Source organism: Pristiophorus japonicus, chromosome 17 (genome assembly GCF_044704955.1).
Source record: "Pristiophorus japonicus isolate sPriJap1 chromosome 17, sPriJap1.hap1, whole genome shotgun sequence".
NCBI lineage: Eukaryota > Metazoa > Chordata > Chondrichthyes > Pristiophoridae > Pristiophorus > Pristiophorus japonicus.
In genome coordinates, this window is record NC_091993.1 from 13,089,261 (window position 1) to 13,109,937 (window position 20,677).

Genomic DNA, 20,677 nt, shown 5'->3' on the forward strand with positions numbered 1-20,677 from the left:
CTCCTACACCATGTCCACTAGTTATCCACTGCCCTGTAAAGTGCTCCAAGACATCTCTATATGTAATCACCACTATAGAATTATAAGTTGTTATTTAAAGATGTGAACTATCAAGAGAAGCATTCTTTCTGTGTTGCAAAGTAGTAGGGACTAATGGAATGCCTTAAAGGTCATGAAGATGACCTGTAGAACTAATTTTCAATTTCACCACTCAACATTCCAAGGATATATTTTGTATACTAACTCCTCCACATAACATATTCTTTCCTTCATCACATTTTAAAACAAATAAAGGAATTTGCCAACTGCTACAGAACGTTTCAATAATTCTCAACACACCCCAAAAACAAAATTATGTATTGTTTTTTTTTCAAATTTGAATTCTAATCAATTAAATTTTTAGGATGTGCTTCTGATTTGTTGCAGACCTTCATTTTTTTCTGGGAGTATCAATAGTTTAGGAATCACTTAGTTGCTTTATGACACATTTTTCAAGGTTAACACTCCAAAGAATACTTTTAAGGTTATTTGGTACAGTGAGCTGGAATTTGATCAAAAGCCGCCACCACAGTTTACTGCCCAAAAAACAACTATGATTCTGCTATTAAGAACGGCGAAAAATTAATCAAAAAATGGAAAGAAATCCGCCCGGCGGGAAAAATCGATATTGTACGTGGATTCTCGGTGGAAAACGTGATCCTCGTCAAATTTAGTCCGAGTCTACGAGTTGGGCCTAGGGAGGGGGGAAAACACAAAAAATATTTTTGCAAAAAACAACAAATAAAAAATTGCAAAACATTCACAAGGCCCCTTTCCAGTGAATCGTTGCAAAATATTTTTTTTTTAAACTTTCACTTACCATTTTTTGCCGGGTTTCATACCTACTGCCGATCAAAGGACTACTCGGACTGCTTCCTCCTCGCCGTTTATTTTTCCCCAACTACAGATCACCGCTACCACCATACTCAGGCGGAAGTGGTTTTTCCAGTGTTGCACGCCGGTGGTCTGCTCCACAGCGGTATCTGGTCATTTGAACTAACTGACCAAACATCATAGATTTGTTCAGTAAAATTATGACTCCTGGCTTATTTGTGTATTCTGAAGGATCTCGAAAACATTTACAGTTTATTTTAAACCTAACAAATTACCGGCAAGTCGTTTAAAATTATATTGTATTAATATTTAATACAAATTATGTATTTCTTACATAATTAAAATAATTGAACTAGAATAAAATCAGTCTTTACTTGTTTTTCAACATTTCAGTTGTTTTGGTATTTTCCCGAACATTGAAACATGAATCTTATTTTTTGTCTTTCAGTGTATTATTCTGATAGTTAAACATTTTTGGTATTCAATAGCAGATATCCCATTCTCTTAAAAAACCTGACTACAAATGCATAATATTACCATATTAACTGTTCCTTTGATTTTACAGCCTCTAGTTAACTGGAAACAGTCCATAACATCTGAGATTCTGAAGTTTAACAAGCCAGTAAATAGGGAAATTATTTGCTTTATTCTTTTAATGTACACGAAGCATATGGAGACCAAAATTGGTATAAACCTAATAGCGTAGTAAGCTGCATTAACCTGCAATGCATTACATTTCTAATCTCTGGTGTCTAATACAATGGACATGGAGGACTACAGACAATGAGGTTTTTGAGCCAATGCTTCAGGCAGATAAGGAGGATCATTAATAATTTTAATACAGTAAGCACATCATAAGGGCACTTTGTTTTGATAATATTCCAAATTTATTACAGCATCAAGCAAAATCTTAAAAGCGTTATATTTTTGATCGCAATCTAATAGCCCCACATTTTCTTAGGCATCCATTAGAAGTTATAACTTCCTTATACTTTTGGTCATTTTTTTCTGTACTGGATCATTAAGGCTATATTGGAATATTTTGATTATGACATCTAATATAATGGCCCAGTTGAAACTGTTTTACAGAAATTAAAGACTGGTGTGAAATTTTATGAACTTTGGGACCAGCCAGATGCAACACAATGATCTCCTCTCATCCTCTACATTCTTACATTGTTAAGATAGAGGATGGATGAGGGAAATTATCTCATGCTGTTTCCAGGCAAAATGAGGGAGATGCTCACAGATGATGAAAAAACACACAGAGACCAGAGTGAAAGTATGATAGCAGACAGAAGGGAGATCAAAGGTTCAGTTAATAATCTTCTACAGGGGTGTATGGGCAACAGTCCAGCCACACTGTCTTAAGACTATGAAATTTGAAGCACAGAGATGCAGTTAATTTATCTTGAAGGTTAATTTAGAATGTGAAATCTTAATGAGGCCTCTATTAAAGACTTAGTAATTTGCCCAGCATGTTACTGAGAGGGGGATATATTGATTATCCAATCAATAACACAATATGAAAGTAGTTAATTACAAATTCTGTAATAAAGGAAGCATTCTACAATTATATTGGAACTGGATGATTAACCTTTGTAAACACATGATAGCAATAATATTTATAAAACTTTCCACACAAATAAGTCTGTAATTTCTCATAATGTGCTGGTTTTGAACAACTGAGTCTTACGAAAATATATTAAAATTCAAAACATTGAGCACTTAGATTTCCAAAAGACATTTGATAGCGTTCCACACAAAAGGTTACTAGTTATGCTTAAAGCTGTGGGGATTCGGGGTAAACTTTAAAAATGAATGAGAAATTATCCGAAAGGCTGTAAACAACAGGCACTATTAAAGAATTCGTACGAATGGGGGGGTTACTGAATAGAGTGCTCCAGGGCTCAGTGCTGGCACAATGACTGTTTCTAATTTACATCAATGATTTGGATTCAGTAACTCAATGCAAATTGGTCACATTTACAGACAATACCAAACTGAATGGTGCAGTGGTAACTGAGAAATTACATATTTTATCCAACTGATTTCGTAAGTGGGTTGAACAATGGCAAGTAACATTTAATGCAAACAAATGTAAAATACTGCATGTAGAAAGGAAAATTGGGGTCATATTCCATGAATGGTGTCGAAATAACTAATGATGAAGTTGAAAGAGATCTGCAAGTCTTAGAAAACTCGACCAGTGCAAAGCAACAAAGCTAACAGAATGTTAAACTACATAGCCAAAATAGTCAGATGAAGTCATAATCAACTGTGCATTGCTCTGGTTAGACCCCATCTGTGGCAAGTTGTGATTGCTGAGAGACGAGGGGGATATTCAGGCCTTGGAGGCAGTGCAGAGAAGAACCACAAGGCTGATCCTAAATTGCAGGCCTCTGAGTGGTAAGGAAAGACTGGAAATAGGCAACTGAAAGCAGATCATATAAAAATGCAGGAGATAGAAATGTAGGAGAAAGGTTAATCTGGAATATCACTTCAAATTAAACTCAAATTAAACAGCTGTCCATAATTTGCCACAAATTGGTACTAAAATGGCAATCTCATTAAGAAAGGTAACAAAGCTCATGTAAAAGGAACATTCACACAGGAGCGCAAGAGGTGCTTTTAAGGTATGGGGAAGAGCAGAAGGAACGTTGGCTCTTCATTTAGCCCATGCCATACCTACCCTGGGAGAATTTGATTCTAACACCAGCTTGAAAAAGTATTCCACTTTCCACCATTGACATCAAGTTGATAATCCTATTAAAAAAACATGCTAAAATTCTGCCCAAAAGTATTTTACAGAAGAATTTATGGAATAAAACCATTAATTTGAATTATACCATCCAAATAATAATAAAAAGTAGAAAAGAACAAAACAAAATGCATCATGTAATTTAATCACTGCTATTAAATAGTACTAACTCTAGGGTTACTGCAATTTAATATCTAAACCTTTGATCCTTTAACTGTAATGATATCAAATATTTTAAGTATGACAAGCTGTAGTCTATCTAAAATGCAGCTCACATAGCCAGAGTGCTGTTTTTAATTCATATTCATTTTCTGATTTAAAAAAAAATATTTGCATTGATTTTCCAATTAAATTTGTCTGTGTGTACACACATATTTGACTCAAATAATGTAAAAAAAAATGTCAAATTAATGTACAAATGTCATTTACAACAGTTAAAATTTTGATGCAGTCTTGTTTTCAATTAATTAGTAGTGTAGTATTCAAAATTTTAAAAGGCTCACGTTTAAGCTCACAGGCTGACTTGTAGGTAACTTATTTTATCGTGCATTAGTTTACATAAGAAATAGCAGCAGGAGTAGGCCATTTGGCCTCTTGAGCCTGCACTGCCATTTAATAAGATCGTGGCTGATCTGACTCAGCTCCACTTCCCTGCCCGCTCCCCATAACCCTTTATTCCCTTATTGCTCAAAAATCTGTCTATCTCCGTCTTAAATATATTCAATGACCCAGCCTCCACAGCTCTCTGGGGTAGAGAATTCCATAGATTTACAAGAAGAAATTCCTCTTCATCTCAGTTTTAAATGGGTGGCCCCTTATTCTGAGATTATGCCCCCTAGTTTCTTACCAAATTTTAGCAAAGTATATTCTTTAAATGAATTACATTTTGATACCGATTATAACACATCCTTTACAAATTATTCCACTAATTTATTTCTGTAATTCATGATATACATTTTATGACTAAGTTGAATTATAATATTTAGAGCATGTGTGTGTTTCATCTTGGGTACTAACAATTTAGTTTAAAAAAATATGTATGTGGTTGCCTGCACTACATCCATAACACATCATCATTTCTGATTATACTAGGTGAAGCCTCTGCATTTCCCATGGACCTTTATGTGACACGGTCAGGTCAGAGGTGTCTATAGATCATAAGATTTGCTTATTAGAGCTCTTCGAGGACAAATTATAGAAGGCTTATGGTTCAATCTATATTTAATTGATCATACTACAAAAATATACACCAGAAACAAATACGGGGATAGAGGCCATAATTATGTTTTGCTCTGGAAATACAAAATCTGCCAAGCATATGTGGAATTGTGTCTGTTGAAGGTTTTTTAATAAGATATCTAACCATGTAATAACTCTCAAACAAAACTTACAATCTGATGCTGATTAACAGCAACTAGAATCGTCTTGCTTCAATCATTAATAATTCAGACATTGTAATCTATTACAGGTATTCTGGAAATCAGAACTGTGGCCGTTGGCGTGGTTGCTATCAAAGGTGTAGAAAGTGACTATTTCCTAGCAATGAACAAATCTGGAAAATTATATAGCAAGGTAAGCCCATACACAGAACATAGTGCTTATTTAGTTACCAGTTATACAATAGGTTTTATAATTCTTCAGCGTCAATTTTTTAAATAGGAATTCCTGCAGTCCTGGAGAAACAGTATTCATTGATCAGATCCAACATCAACTGTTAGCAGTTCATTGGTAGCACCAAAGGAATACACTGTTAAAAGTTGATGAAAATTGTTCTTGTGTGCCTTACCCCATATCTGCTGCCTAAAAAATGAAAGTAAATCCATCCTGGGTTATTTTTCATGTCTCAAATAATTGTCCCTATTGGGCTGACTGCACCCATTTCTTCTCTTCCCCTTTTATAGTACATGGGTCAAAAATGCAGTGGGACAATGCAACAGTGCTAAACATTGACTTGATGTTCCCAATTTTTGAATGGAACTCCTCAAGTGATGAACATCACTTCAGTACACAACTTTCTTATTGCATCCCATGCTATTTTTGAGCACCAAAGCACTCTAAATTGTATGTGAGAATGAGTTGGAAAGCATAATTTGGAAAAGCATAATTCAATTAAGCAGAGTCAGCATGGTTTTATGAAAGAGAAATCATGTTTGACAAATTTGCTGGAGTTGTTTGAGGATGTAATGAGCAGGGTGGATAAGGGGGAACCAGTGGATGTGGTATATTTGGATTTCCAGAAGGCATTTGATAAGGTGCCACATGAAAGGTTACTGCACAAGATAAAAGTTCAAGGGGTTCAGGGTAATATATTAGCATGGATAGAGGATTGGCTAACTAACAGAAAAGAGAGTCAGGATAAATGGGTCATTTTCCAGTTTGTAAACAGTAATTATTGGGGTGCCGCAGGGATCGGTGCTGGGGCCTCAACCATTTACATCTATATTAATGACTTGGATGAAGGGACCGAGTGTAATGTGGCCAAGTTTGCTGATGGTACAAAGATGGGTGGGAAAGCAAATTGTGAGGAGGACACAAAAAATCTGCAAAGGGATATAGACAGGCTAAGTGAATCGGCAAAAATTTGGCCAATGGAGTATAATGTGGGAAAATGTGAGGTTATCCACTTTGGCAGAAATAATAGAAAAGCAAATTATTATTTAAATGAAGAAAAATTGCAAAGTGCTGCAGTACAGAGGGACCTGGGGGTCCTTGTGCATGAAACACAACAAGTTAGTCTGCAGGTACAGCAAGTAATCAGGGAGGCAAATGGAATGTTGGCCTTTATTGCAAGGGGGATAGAATATAAAAGCAGAGAGGTCCTGCTACGACTGTACAGGTTATTGGTGAGGCCACACCTAGAGTACTGGTCTCCTTATTTAAGGAAGGATATACTTGCATTGGAGGCTGTTCAGAGAAGGTTCACTCGGTTGATTCCAGAGATGAGGGGGTTGACTTATGAAGATAGGTTGAGTAGGTTGGGCCTATACTTATTGGAATTCAGAAGAATATTGAAACATAAGAAAATGAGGGGGCTTGACAAGGTGGATGCAGAGAGGATATTTCCACTCATGGGGGAAACTAAAACTAGGGGACATAGAATAAGGAGCCACCCATTTAAAATGGAGATGAGGAGGAATTTCTTCTCTCAGAGGGTTGTAAATCTATGGAATTCTCTGCCCCAGAGAGCTGTGGAGGCTGGATCACTGAATATATTAAAGGCGGAGATAAGACAGATTTTTGAGCGATAAGGGAATAATGGGTTATGGGGAGCGGGCTGGGAAGTGGAGCTGAGTCCATGATCAGATCAGCCATGATCTTATTAAATGGTGGAGCAGGTTCGAGGGACCAGGTGGCCTATTCCTGCTCCTATTTCTTATGTTCTGATGTGCAATCATTCCAACATGAAGGGCAACTTTTGAAACTTGAAATTTAGGTTTTTGCTAATGAACAGTGAACCTCTCTTATCCATGACTGCCTTATCCGGCACCACCCCTCGTCCGGAACCATTCCTGGCCGCTGGGTGGCGCATGCACAGAACACGACCCATCAAAATCCTACTCAGCAATATAATCTTTCTCCTCGATCGGCTGCCTCCTCGTTGTCGTCCTTCTGGAACTCCTGCAGCCACAGTCCTCGGGCCAGCCGCTCCTCCCCACAGCGCTCCCTCTGGGGCTTCGGGTCGGCTCTTCCGAGGCCCGCCGGCTCTTCTGGGCCCGCTGGCCTGCTGACCCTTCGGGGTCCGCCGGGGCCTAACGTCTCTTCTCAGCCCCCTGCATACTGATTGGCTGACTGACTGACTGACAATCAGTCCAGCCACTCGGCACACACACACTTACCCCAGCAACAGCACTTAAGGGCGCAGTCCACCCAAACACGTGACCTCCTCTGATCCGGCAAAATCCCTCGTTCGGGACAGGCCAGGTCCCGAGGGTGCTGGATAAGGGAGGTTCAACCTGTAATAAGATTCAGAAAAAAATATAGGCAACAGATACTGGGGTAAGGCACATAAGGAAAACTTTTCTAAAAACAGAAAATGCTCATCCCAAACACACTTTCTGTTGCAGCGCGCCGGATTTGGGCCAGTGCAGTATCGGGCTACGGGTGGTGGGGGCGGAGGTGGGAGACTAGGTAGCAGCCCACATAATTTTTGTGGGCTTAGAGAAACATTCCTGTTGCTCCTGGCCCCATAAAAATAATTTAACATTTCTATGGTCTCTTCAGCTGTATTGCTCGTAAAACTGGGTCTTGTTTATGCACAGCGCACGTTCAGATCAGTTCTATCTTAAAATGGCAATCAAAGTTCTATGCACATCATAGGTTCCCGATTTGGATATTTAAAGAGGTCTATCAACTGAATCAGGTGGGTGTTTCGGCCGCACAGTGGTAAGCCAATGTAAAAATGGCGGCAGCCAGAACATCAGCATTAATGGGTGGTAAGTGAATTGGCTTCCTTTCGAGACCATTACTGCTCCAACAGCAGCAATTTCAGCAAGTTAAAATCAGTAACTTTTACCTTTGAATTCCTTACACTTTGACTGAAACTACCTGCCATGCAACAAGGAGCAGGGTAAAATCTGTCCATTAATTGAAGGACCACTTGGAATGTCTATCTCTTTAAATCTTTTTCCAACCAGAACCATATTGCCTTTTTCCAAATTTCCATTCCATATATAAGGCAGTCCCTTTGCGTTGCAGCATGGACATCTTTTATTAATTTTGATCAGAGGAGACAAGACACGATGCAGCTAATTGAGAATGGTACAAGAATCCAAATTTTTTGTACACGTAAACAGCTTAACAGATGCTGCTGAGCATTTTAATCATATTAATCTTTACATAACTCATATTAAAGGAGGTAAATATGATAATAAAAGTTTTGGACAACAAATTCAAAATGAGGAAACCAGTTACTATGGAAGAAGATGGGAAATTTAGTTTGTGGTTCCAAACAATCTTTTGTTCAAGGAATACTAAAATCTAATAAATCTATTATTTTTCTCATTTATTGTCCCTTTACTTGTACCTGTATCATGAGTAATATGCTCAAAATATGTTTTTAAAAGGAAAGAGATCATGTGTTCTGAAGATCTAGTGCAGAGGCAAGTGTAGTCCTGAAACACTGCAACCTCTCTTAGCAACCAAACTAAACAATACTATTTGGTGAAAGCATGAGGATTAATCCGTATAGCTGGTCCACAGATGTCTTTCTCGTACAACATGTTTCAAACAATTGTTCAGTGCTCTTGTGCAGGGACCCTTATTTTGGCTGGGGAGCTGATCAATGTTTAAATAAACCTGTCATCAAACACAGGTTGCTTCCGTGTTTACAAACCGTTCAGTAAATGCTTTTACCCTTTTGCATCATGGCAACTACATGATTAATTTAATTGTGGATTTATATACAGCAGAGAAGAAAGCTGGTTTAACAATTTCATATGCTAGATGAAACACGGAGATCAGAGTTGCCAAGAATTATGTAAGCACTCTAAACAATGCATTAACTTCATGGTGGGGGTGACCAAGGCATCCAAACTCCTTTAATTCGTAGCATGAGCTTTCCTTGTGGGCGCAGATGAATATTATTGCTCCACCTGGATCCACAAAGGAAAGAAAAACACTTAACATTTTGAGCACCTTCAGGTGCTGAACCACTTCTGTCCCAGGTTAGCCTGCGCTCAGGCCCGAGTTAAAATTGTAGTTGGGTTCCAATTACATCATCGGGAAGTGACGCGCACATGTAAAGAAAGACCCTGCCAGCTTTGGGCGGGTATCCTTGCCACCTGCTCAAGAGAGTAGGTTAAAACAGCTTCAGGGCTGATAAGTAAATCAGGAGATTTTATTTCCTACCTGTCTGGTTTCCAACAGGCTGGCAGGGTTAAAATCGCCCCCAGAATTTAGTTGGAGTCACTTGTAATATCAAAGTAATGGAATCAATACATGATTGAAGGATAACGTGAATATCATCATCAATTGCAAATAATGCTAGCAAATGCTTCCACAGTAATAATATACACTCTATTTTCAATGTTTTCACAGAAAAACTGCAACGAAGACTGCAATTTTAGAGAGCTAATAGAGGAAAATAATTACAATACGTACGCTTCTGCAAAATGGACACATAATGGGCAGCAAATGTTTGTTGCCTTGAACCAAAAAGGAGTAACCATTAGAGGCAAAAGGACAAAGAAAGAAAGTAAATCATCTCATTTCCTTCCTATGGCAGTATCATAATGAAGTACACACAATAAGAACATCAATCCCAGTAATAAAAGATGTTCCATCTCTCCATATGTATCACTGAAACCCTAACCACACAAGCTAAAGTACTACTGACATCTGGAACAAGCTGGGCTTGCGGCTTTGCTATAAAAACGTACCTATAATTTTGCACGATTGTATTCTATGCAACCCAATGTCACAACAGATGTAAAAGGTAAAGTCTGTAAATTTATTCCTGTACTTATATCTAAGAAACATTTGAATGAAAGTAGTATGACTGATCATCTAATCAAATGTGTAAAGAGGTGTAAGTAACTTGTAAATAGAACTTTTCCTTAAATAATACTTTTGTGGTATAATGGTACTTTATACTTAAACAGTACTGTATACGTTTTCTAGATAATCCTTGTTACATTAAGACACCTTGCATTCAAACTGATACATTTATTCCTTGAGAAAGCACTGTGGACTATTGTTGAATGAAATATCAAATAATATATGAGTCTAGTGATGAATGTGTAGCTTTCCATACAGCATTTAATTTTTGTAATTCAGTATTTTTAAAGAGAGGAAAATGTAGTTACTGTAGTATTTTTGATTTTCACAAGATGGAGAGTGTTTAAATATCATGTGAACAATCAGTGATCTTGCCATGTTGTAAATGACTTGTGAAAATAATGATTCTACAGTATCAGCAGTGCTGCTCAGCTCAATAAAAGTTAATGCTTTGTACATGGTTTCTTCAACACCACTTATTTTAAAGTCATGAAATATTATGGATCAGCAGTTAGTCGTAGATTCTCTCTGCATAAAGGAACTGCAGAACCATTTGACATTTGGAAAACAAAATACGTGTATTCAATTTAAACCAACTAGCTCTGGGTTTGAAATAGAATGCAATTGTTCTTCATGGTATGAATGAGCATTCAAGCCATTGTTCAACCTAACTTGATCTCACAAGCTCATCAAATATAAGCCAATTTTAAAACATTTTTGGTAAGATCTTACAGCATTTCTATAGGTAAGAGCAAAATAAACCAATTCCCACGAGGCAATAATCTGCGAGTAAGACCAGGAATTTAACCCTGCCAAAGCATCTGCTGTCTACCTAAGGGGTTGTCAGGTTTCCAACAAAAAACTTGTTCAAAAGTTTTTAAATACACTAATGTTTCATTTGAAAGATGTGAGCTACATAGCACATTTACAGCTTCAACACACACTGCTAAATGAGTGGGATTTGGCAAGTCTAATTCTACAAATAGTGAAAGCATCTGTTCACATATACCTGTAGGTGGCTTACATTGTCTTTCAATACAATTCCAATTTCAGATGTATAAACTATATCACTAAAACGTGTGATGATAATCACTAAAATGTGTGATGATAAAAGTGTAGTTTAATAGACCCAGCTACACTGCAGTCAGGAAATAAACAGGCTGGAACCGATAAAATTGGTGGTTGCTGTGTGGTACAGACTTGTCAATTAAAATCATCTCTAGCAGAAATAATATTGCCAAATACAGTCAAATTTACAAGCATGAAAACTTAGGAAACTTTTACCAACTCCCAATTTCTTCAACTGTATTCCTTTATTTTCTAATATTGTGTGTTTCAAGAGATTGAGTACCTCATGTACGTGCCCATTTTTTATGTGAGTCTAGACAGCGAGCATTGCCAAACTATTCTCACCTTAAATGCCAAGTATGAGGAGTTTACGGGCTTTTTCTGTGTCTCATAAATTAAAACTATCTGCTTGGCTGCCTGACGTTCCTCCTCCTCTTCCCTCTCTCCCATCTGTGACTATCCAAGTCTTTCCCTTCATCTCAGTGATATACCATATCAAAGCTTTCCCCCTTCTCTCTCTAGCCCTCTCAGGCTGATCTCTCTCATCAGAACTACCTTCTGATCCCTCAGTTTCATCCTGATCCAAACTGGCTACATTTCTTTGCCGAAGTACTCACATCATTAATAGCTCCTTTGCACGTAAAATTCCACGCCCCTTCAATACTGTGAACATCACTTCCTTCCTCCAAAAGTCCATCCTCGGCCTCACGGCCCTCCAGTCACATTGGGGGTGGTGGCATGGGGCTCCTAATTTGAACAGAAGTTAGATGTCTAATGTGCTCTGCACACAACTTTTTTGCTGGCTCCCAAAGCCTTTTCACTGGTTCACATGCATTGGCATGTCCTGGGCATCTTGGAAGTTTTGTAGTACTCAGGCCTCTTGCAAAAGTATAGTTTGTCCATTCTGTGTCTGCTGGCTCACTGAATGCATCTATGTCGGCAGAGTGCCATATGGCATGTTTTGTATAATTGTCCCTGATTTTACTCTTTTTAGTTGAGCCACTCCCTTGCTGTAGTTGCATCTTCTATTTAAGGAATGACACCTGAGAATTTAACAGATAAAGAAAGAAAGACTTGGATTTATATAGCTTTCATGGCTACCGGGCATCTCAAAGCACTTTACAGCCAATCAAGTACTTTTGGAGTATAGTCACTGTTATAATGTAGAAAACGCGCAGCCAATTTGCGCACAAGCAAGCTTTCACAAACAGCAATGTGATAATGACCAGATAGTCTGCTTTTTTGTTATGTTGATTGAGGGATAAATATTGGCCAGGACATTGGGAATAACTCCCCTACTCTTCTTCGAAGTTGTGGCATGGGATCTTTTACGTCCACTTGAGAGAGCAGACAGGGCCTCGGTTTAACGTCTCATCTGAAAGATGCATGATTAATCTCATTAACAATAGCTTCACATTGTCAAGGTACTTTCAGTGTGGTTAGCAATCACATCCAAAATCTTTCCTTTGCTAATTGACACCTCTTCGTTGTGGTTGAGAGCATCTGGAGACAGCAGGCAGGGATCTCCGACTGCTTGCCCAGGTTTGCAGATTTAGATGGTGCCCAATCCCACATTGGTTCATATCAAAATAGAACCTATTCAATTTTTGTACTTCCTACAGTGATATGCATTGCCTTACGTTTGTCTATATTGAAAATCCTTTTGCCACACCACGGCCAGAATTTTGCTGGTGCTCAGAGGACGGGTTTGAAGGCAGATCGCTGTCAAAATATAAACCCACCTCCATGTCAGTTTCCCAAGTGTCGGGTCTGTCTGCGCATTACAGACCCAACACCAAGCAGCGGGGGAGCTAATTGACATAGTTAAGAGCTTGTTAAAAGGTACTTAAACAGCATTTTACCTTGTACTTGCCATTTTTCAAGCTTTTTGACGAGTTTCACGGCACTCGGGATCACGTCAGGTAAGTGAGTCGGGTTTTCAATGACTCTCCATTCCTTTCAACAGGTGACAGCTGCAAAAGTGGTGTACAAGCTACCATTTCACAGCTGTTCACTTTCCAATGTTAGAAGCTGGAGCCTTCAGGATTTGGAATACACTTTTCAGCTTTATGCAGGTTTGAAGTGTATGGAGTAAACTATCCAGTGTCACCTCCTTGGAGCAACCTCTCTCACCATTGACAGATTGCTGTTGTTATCTCAACTTCAACTGCCATCTATTGCAGCGGCATCGGTGCCCTTGAAAAAATCTCACCTTGATCCTCAGAATCCCTCCACAATCAGCCCCAACACCAACATCACCAGGCACACTAGCATCACCTACAACAACACCTACCTTCTCCGCAATCACCTGATGTTGCACAGGACACAGGGCATCAGCACCCAATCACACTGCTGCCCGGGATGCCAGGGACAGCCTCACCATGGTCAGATTGACTTCATTTGATGCTGTACACCTTGGCTGCCACATGATGCACAAGTTGGCACCACCCCATTCCAGCACCATAAAGCATCCCTACAATGCCCGAGTCATCCCCCCTTTCACACTCATCACCATTGCGGAGGGGGGGGGGGGGGGGCGGCGGGAGTTACCGTTATGTCACTGCAACTCACTAAACCACTTCCAAAGGTACGCACAAATCTATCCCAAGAAAGAAAAGTGTTGAAAATAAAGATTTCAATGTTTGGCAACACATTAACAGAAACCTTACATGAACATTAGCTAAACAATCCAAATGCCTACCCTTGTATGCTGTTAGTTGGTATGATTGGAGAAGGATTAGGGTGAGTGTGAGAAGTGGCTGGTGAGTATGGGATGTGATAATATAGATAGAGAGGAATGGGTGGAGGTGCAAGGTAAGTTGATGTGAGTAAGGACTTGCAGGAGTAGGATAGGGAAGCCAGAGTGATGGGGATGTGATGAGTGGCACAGCAGGATGAGGTTGAATGTGGCTTTGCAGTAATGTTTTGTGATCTACTGAGATCATTGAAAGATTTGTGCCACTGCAGCCAGCTCCTCCTGATGACATCCTTGCTTGTGCCCTCCTGTGCAATGTGCAACCAGACTGCGTTGGTGTCCTGAGGAGGTCTCTTTTGCCCATTGGGAGGGAAGAGAACCTCCCTGTGTGCTGTGACTCATGGAAGAGCCTGGGTGCACCTATGCATCTTTGTGCAGTGCTCGTCAGTGTTTGCAGCACCTCAATGCTGCAGAACACTGACAGCACAACTGTCAAAATGAATGTGGGCATGGTCCCTTTAATGAAACCGGCTGATCATCAAATGACATCATCAGGCCCACTTCCTTTTAATTGGTTGGGAACCTTGCAGAGCGGGCTTAACTAACCCCACCAACAGAAAATTCTTCTCACAGAGCGGGATGGAGCCGGGAGCGGGGTAGCAACCTGTCACCTATCATTGCCGCAATGAGCCTGCCTCGGTAGGCGAAATCGCAGCCCATAGCTCATCTGCTTAATTTCTTCAGATCCATTAATCTGAATTTAACTAATCAACTGACCACATAATTTGGCAGCATCAGTAAATAAATACTTCAATTTTATAAGAAGTATACATTCTTCATATTATTTATAAATAGTATATAATTTATAACATATGTCATTTTGTCAAGCAGCACAAAAATTATTCCAAGTCACCATTTCTGGAGGCAATATCCAATACTTCATCTAGACAATAAAATACAGGAAAGCAAATAAATATTTGTTTTACTTTTTTCCTTTAAGAACGCCAGAGCAATCCAGAAAACAAACAGTGGTTTCTGACTTTTGAGCTTTGACAAAGCTGTATATACTTCAACAAGTGAATTTTCATCATAACTGATTGAAGCAGTTAGTCAAACTACAGGCGCTAATACCAACCTCCCACATTAACACTCAACCACAAATATATCCTTCAATCCAACAGCACCAACCTCTTTTGGTCTAGTTTGCTGCCTTTGTCACCCACCAATACCACAGTAAACATGCTCTGTTCCCAGCTCTACAGTTAACCTCATTATGAACATATGAACAACAACGCTTTGCATTTATATAGCGTCATTAATGTAGTAAAACATTCCAAGGCGCTTCACAGGGGTGTTATCAAACATTTGACTCTGGGCCACATAAGGATATACTAGGATGTGTGACCAAAAGGTTGGTCAAAGAGGTAGGTTTTAAGGACCATCTTAAAGGAGAAGAGAGAGCTAGAGAGGCGGCGAGGTTATGGAGGGAATTCTAGAGCTTCGGGCTTAGGCAACTGAAGGCATGGCCGCCAATGGTGGAATGATAAAAATTGGGAATGGCCAAGAGGCCTGAATTGGAGGAGCATAGAGATCTGGAATGCGATGTCAATAAATAAAATGAACTTGGATACTTGGGTCCAGGTAACGTGAATAGCTTCCGGGACAAACATTACAAATTTCATGACAGCAATTCCATTTTGAAAGGAAACCACTGAATATAAGGATTAAAAAAATTGATTTGGCAATGTGGAGCTTTCAAGGTAATAATAGTTAATTAAAACATTTGTTTAGTTAGGAATCATGGCTCAGAGACAGATGCAGTGAGTTCTCAATCATCTTTTACAACAGTATCATCAAAAATCATATTGGAAATCAGGTTCACTGAATACTTACTGTTAAGAAATTTTCACTAGTTCTATATTTCACATAAAGTATATTTTCCCTGTTGTAATGTATTAACTGTTGAACTCAAGCTGTGTTATCTGTTTAGAATCTTGCACCCTGTCTGCTCATTGCCTTTAAATAAGGATTTTTATTTTTAAATCAAAAATAACTGTTTTCCAAAAAAGGATGAGCAAAAGGAAAGAACATGGCAACAGCAAAGCAGTGATGGTGGGAGCAGATTAAGAGTGAGGAATGTGTTTCTGTAATGCCCAAAAAATTACAATTGGGATTATTATTATTAATGATACAAAAAAGTATTTTCCATGAAGGTTGATCTCTATCAGAAATGTAGCGGAGCAGGATTTCTGCATGCCCGATGATACAAGTGCTGATCCTGCCATCGTTTCCAGGTTATGTCGTTGGGAGCTTGCCCATGTGTGTGCAGGAAATAGTATAAGAACATAAGAACATAAGAAATAGGAGCAGGAAGGAGTAGGCCATACGGCCCCTCGAGCCTGCTCCGCCATCTTATACTATCTTGGCTGATCCGATCATGGACTCAGGTCCACTTCCCTGCCCGCTCCCCATTAACCCCTTATTCCCTTATTGATTAAGACATTGTCTATGTTGTTGCAGAACTTAAAGACCTGCAGCAGCTAAAGGGGGACACAACATCAAATGTTGCTTTGAACGCAGCTAAGAAATATCTTCATTTAAAATGTCAGAGGATGACTGACAAGGCAAAAAGCCCTTGCTTTGCAGTTGCTGATGGTGAAGTGCTGTTTTAAGAGTTCAGGTTCATAAAGGAGGCCCTCACTGATCGGACAAAAGAAGGGCATCAAGGAGAGCTACAGCTGATGTGACTCGTACAGTCAGTGCCAATTCCACCATCGTATGCACATCGACTCAGAAAGTTTAATAGTATTTGCATGAGTGACAATCTAAGAAAAAGAAGCTGCATCTTTCAAGAATGCACTGTGGTAAGCATGTCTGCTGCTCATAATCACCTCCTTCACATTGTGTTAAAGCATTTGAATGACATCATTAGTGCCACTGAAATAAAAATAAACAACACATGGCGCCACGAATGAATTTGAAATAGCCAAGGATGAAGCCAAAAGCAACCCAGGACTCTTAATAAACTTAACAATATTCAACCACTGCACAGTAATAACGAACAACGCCTGCTGAGTGTTTCTAGCATTTTCTGTTTTGTTTCCGATTTCCAGCATTTGCAGATTGGTATTGTGCTTTTTGATCAAGACAATAGAAAGTTAAATAACCCAAACGGTAAAATACAAGTAGAAAGAAGCAGTGACCAAGCCATATATTGTTCTGGGCAGATCGCACTGCATTCAGTTCTGGTTGTCAGGACTCCAGGAAGACATTCAAGTGTTGGGGGCACTGTAGAGAAGAGCCACAGGGCGACCCCAAATACCAAGGAACTGAGTTATGAGGAAACACTGGGAAAACTTGGGCTTTTTAACCTGGAAAGGAGGCATCTCTAAAGTGATCTTATAGAGGTACATAAGATAGTTAAGGGAATGAGAAAGTGAAACCGGAATATCACTTTAAGTTAAATAGCAATAAAAAGGAGTGGCGAGCGGCCTCGGGAGCAGCGTGGAGGCCCCGACCTGCGTGAGAACACCAGCAGCAGGTCGGGGCTATAAAAGGAGCTGCATGGAGGCATACTATGCAGGGAGCATCCAGGGAGCAACGTGAGCTGGTGCAGGAGGACGACGGCAGCGAAGAGTGATGTCATCAAGGTCCAGGTCGGTGATTGGAGCGTGGGCAGGTACAGCAGGAGCGGCGAGGTCGGGGCGAAGGAACGGCGAGAGATTATAGAGGGACGTGATCGGGGCCCAGGGGAGGCGTGAGTTCGGGGCCAGGGGACCAGGGGGCAGCACGGGCCAGCCCACACTGCGATATGTGTGCGCACTGGGTCCGTGCAGCAGAGCTAGACTCCAGTCGTCTTGGGTAATCCGTGCCACTGGACCAAGACCTAGCTCTGCCAAGCCCCTGTGATGGCTGGTGTGTCAACGGCCACCACACGTTAAAAAAAATCCATGCACAGGCATCTTCCACCCTTCAAGATGTAGTTCAGGTCCTTCATTGAAACACCTGTGAACTCATCCTTTTTTGGCGTGGAAACAAGTCATCCTCGTTTCGAGGGACTGCCTATGAAATAGCAAGTGTATTACCATGCTGGTATCTGGAGCTTCTTTTTTATACAAAGTGCGATCACAATATGGAGTAGACTGTCCAGAAGAACAGTGGTGGCAAAATCTCTGAAATCTTTTAAGAAACAATTGGATGCTGAAATGGATGGACTTTAAGGGTTTCTGAGTGGATGAATTAAGATGGGATGAATTAAGATGGGCTGAATTACCTTCCTCATCAGTAACAATCTCGAGATCTTTACAATCATTGGCAGAGTGACACCTGTGGTGCAGGTTAGTTTACAATAGATGGCATAACTCTGCAGTGGCTTCCATTTAAAAGTACAGCCTTGGCTCCTGGGACAGCTGGAGGTACAACTGCCTAGATCTGTAGTCTGTATATTCTGTTGAGTGGGTGTGATATACCTCTAGTGGTGCAGTTCCACAACCACATGTACTAAGATAAATGGACAAGCAGTCTGTCATGTATTCAACTATCATTGTAACCCATGTATAAGCTGACATAAGTTGTACACCTTGAGAACACTGACCATAGGGGGCAAACTTGTGGGAGACACTCCTAACCTGGACTTTCCGGTATAAAAGGGGAAGCTCCACTCATTTTCATCACTTGAGGTCTCGGCAATAAAGGTAACTTGTCACTGAGTGACCGTCTCTCAAGTATGGGCCTTGTGTGCATTTATACTGTATAGTAAGGACATATCATTGGCGACGAAAAACTTGGATTTAAACGACGCGAGCATGGCCATTAGCAGCACAGAAGAGAGGTACTGTGTTGGTGATGATTGGGACGACTTCATTGAGAGACTACAGCAAATTTTTGTCACTAAGGAATGGTTGGAACAGGATTCGGCCGACAGACACAGAGCTCATCTCCTGACGGTTTGTGGATCCAGAACGTACTCCCTGATGAAGGGCCTTCTAGCGCCAGAGAAGCCGGCGGACAAGACGTTCGAAGAGCTCAGTAAGTTGATCGGGGAACACCTTAAACCGGCGAGCAGCATGCACATGGCGAGACACCGGTTTTGCACGCACCGGCGGCGAGAAGGGCAAAACGTTCCAGACTTCGTGGCAGATTTCCGGCAACTGGCGAGCCTATGTAAGTTCCCAGATGCATGCAGAGCGGAGATGCTGCGAGACTTTTTTATTGAGGGCATCGGGCACGCTGGGGTTTTCAGGAAACTGATTGAGACCAAAGACTTGACCTTGGAAGTGGCAGCTCTGATAGCCCAGACAATTATCTCAGGGGAGGAAGAGACCAGAATGATTTATGGCAAAAATCTTGGCTCAAATGCGGCAAACGACCAGGGAGTCAACATTGTTAATGCGGCACACAGTTCTCCAGGCAGACAAGGGCAATCGGACGTGCCCCAACATGCAGTCGAACCCAAAGGGGGAATTCAACAGAGACACTGGCTAGCTGAATGGCGATTCATGCCATCGCAATGGACAAGGCGACCAGTAATGGGGCCATCAACACCTGTTAATGGTGCGCTTAAGGAGAGTTACAGAGACAGCCAGAGACGATCAACTGGTAATGGACCTTTTATTTCCAACAATGGGGCCTCCAGCTCATACTGGAGGTGTGGAGGCAAACACCCAGCCAGAGCTTGCAGGTATCAGCAATATACCTGCAGAAACTGCAGCGTCAGTGGTCACTTGGCGCATATGTGCAGGAAGCCTGCAGCCAGGTTGATGTACGAGGAGGATGGGTCCGATGCAAGCCCTACGAGGCCAAATGAATACTGGGGGAAATCACTGGAAGCTGAAGTTCAGCGAGTTCATGTGGAGCACACATACAGTTCATATGCCAGGACGCCACCGATAATGATGAAAGTGCTCCTCAATGGCATGCCAGTATTAATGGAGCTAGACATGGAGGCCAGCCAGTCCCTGATGAATATCAAACAGTTTGAAAGGTTGTGGGTGTCCAAGGCCAGGAGGCCAAAATTATTGCCGATTGATGCACTGCTACGGACATATACAAAGGAGATCATTCCGGTGCTAGGCAGCGCCACGGTAGTCGTGACCCACAAAGATTCGGAGAACAGGTTGCCACTCTGGATTGTCCCGGGGGACGGTCCTGCACTACTGGGGAGGAGTTGGCTTGCTGTCATGAACTGGAAATGGGGCGATGTCAATGCAATTTCTTCTGTGGAGCGAGTATCATGCTCACAGGTTCTGGACAAATTTGACTCATTATTTCAACCCGGCATCGGCACCTTCATGGGGACCAAGGTAATGATTCACATAAACCCGGAGGCCAGGCCAGTACACCACAAGGCCAGAGCGGTGCCGTATGTGATGCGGGAAAAGATAGAATGTGAATTGGACCACATGCTGAGAGAAGGCATCATCTCGCCAGTCGAATTCAGTGACTGGGCGAGCCCGATCGTGCCGGTGCTCAAGGCGGATGGGTCGGTCAGGATATGTGGCGATTACAAGACCACTATCAATCGGGTGTCACTCCAAGACCTGTACCCGCTACTGAGAGCGGAGGACCTCTTTGCGACGCTATCCAGTGGCAAACTTTTTTCAAAATTGGACCTGACCTCAGCTTAAATGACCCAGGAGCTGGCGAGTGAGTCGAACAAGCTGACCACCATCACGACACACAAGGGTTTTTTTGAGTATAACAGATGTCCGTTCGGGATTCGTTTGGCCGCCGCGATCTTTCAGTGAAATATGGAAAGCCTCCTTAAGTCGATTCCAAGGACGGTG

At 41.1% G+C, this 20,677-nt stretch overlaps 2 protein-coding genes across 8 annotated transcripts in view; one reads left to right on the forward strand and one right to left on the reverse strand.

Annotated features, from left to right (window-relative positions):
- Positions 1-10,555, forward strand: part of fgf7 (fibroblast growth factor 7) — a 141,922-nt gene extending 131,367 nt beyond the window's left edge. For all 4 annotated transcript variants that reach the window (XM_070858396.1, XM_070858395.1, XM_070858397.1 and 1 more), the window contains 2 exons: positions 5,103-5,206; positions 9,671-10,555. In XM_070858396.1, the coding sequence (XP_070714497.1) occupies positions 5,103-5,206; positions 9,671-9,865 (299 nt within the window). In that variant the 3' untranslated portion in view covers positions 9,866-10,555. The remainder of the gene's footprint in view (positions 1-5,102; positions 5,207-9,670) is intronic.
- Positions 1-20,677, reverse strand: part of LOC139227553 (protein FAM227B-like) — a 408,664-nt gene that overhangs the window by 259,814 nt on the left and 128,173 nt on the right. The gene's annotated exons all lie outside the window — the stretch shown is intronic.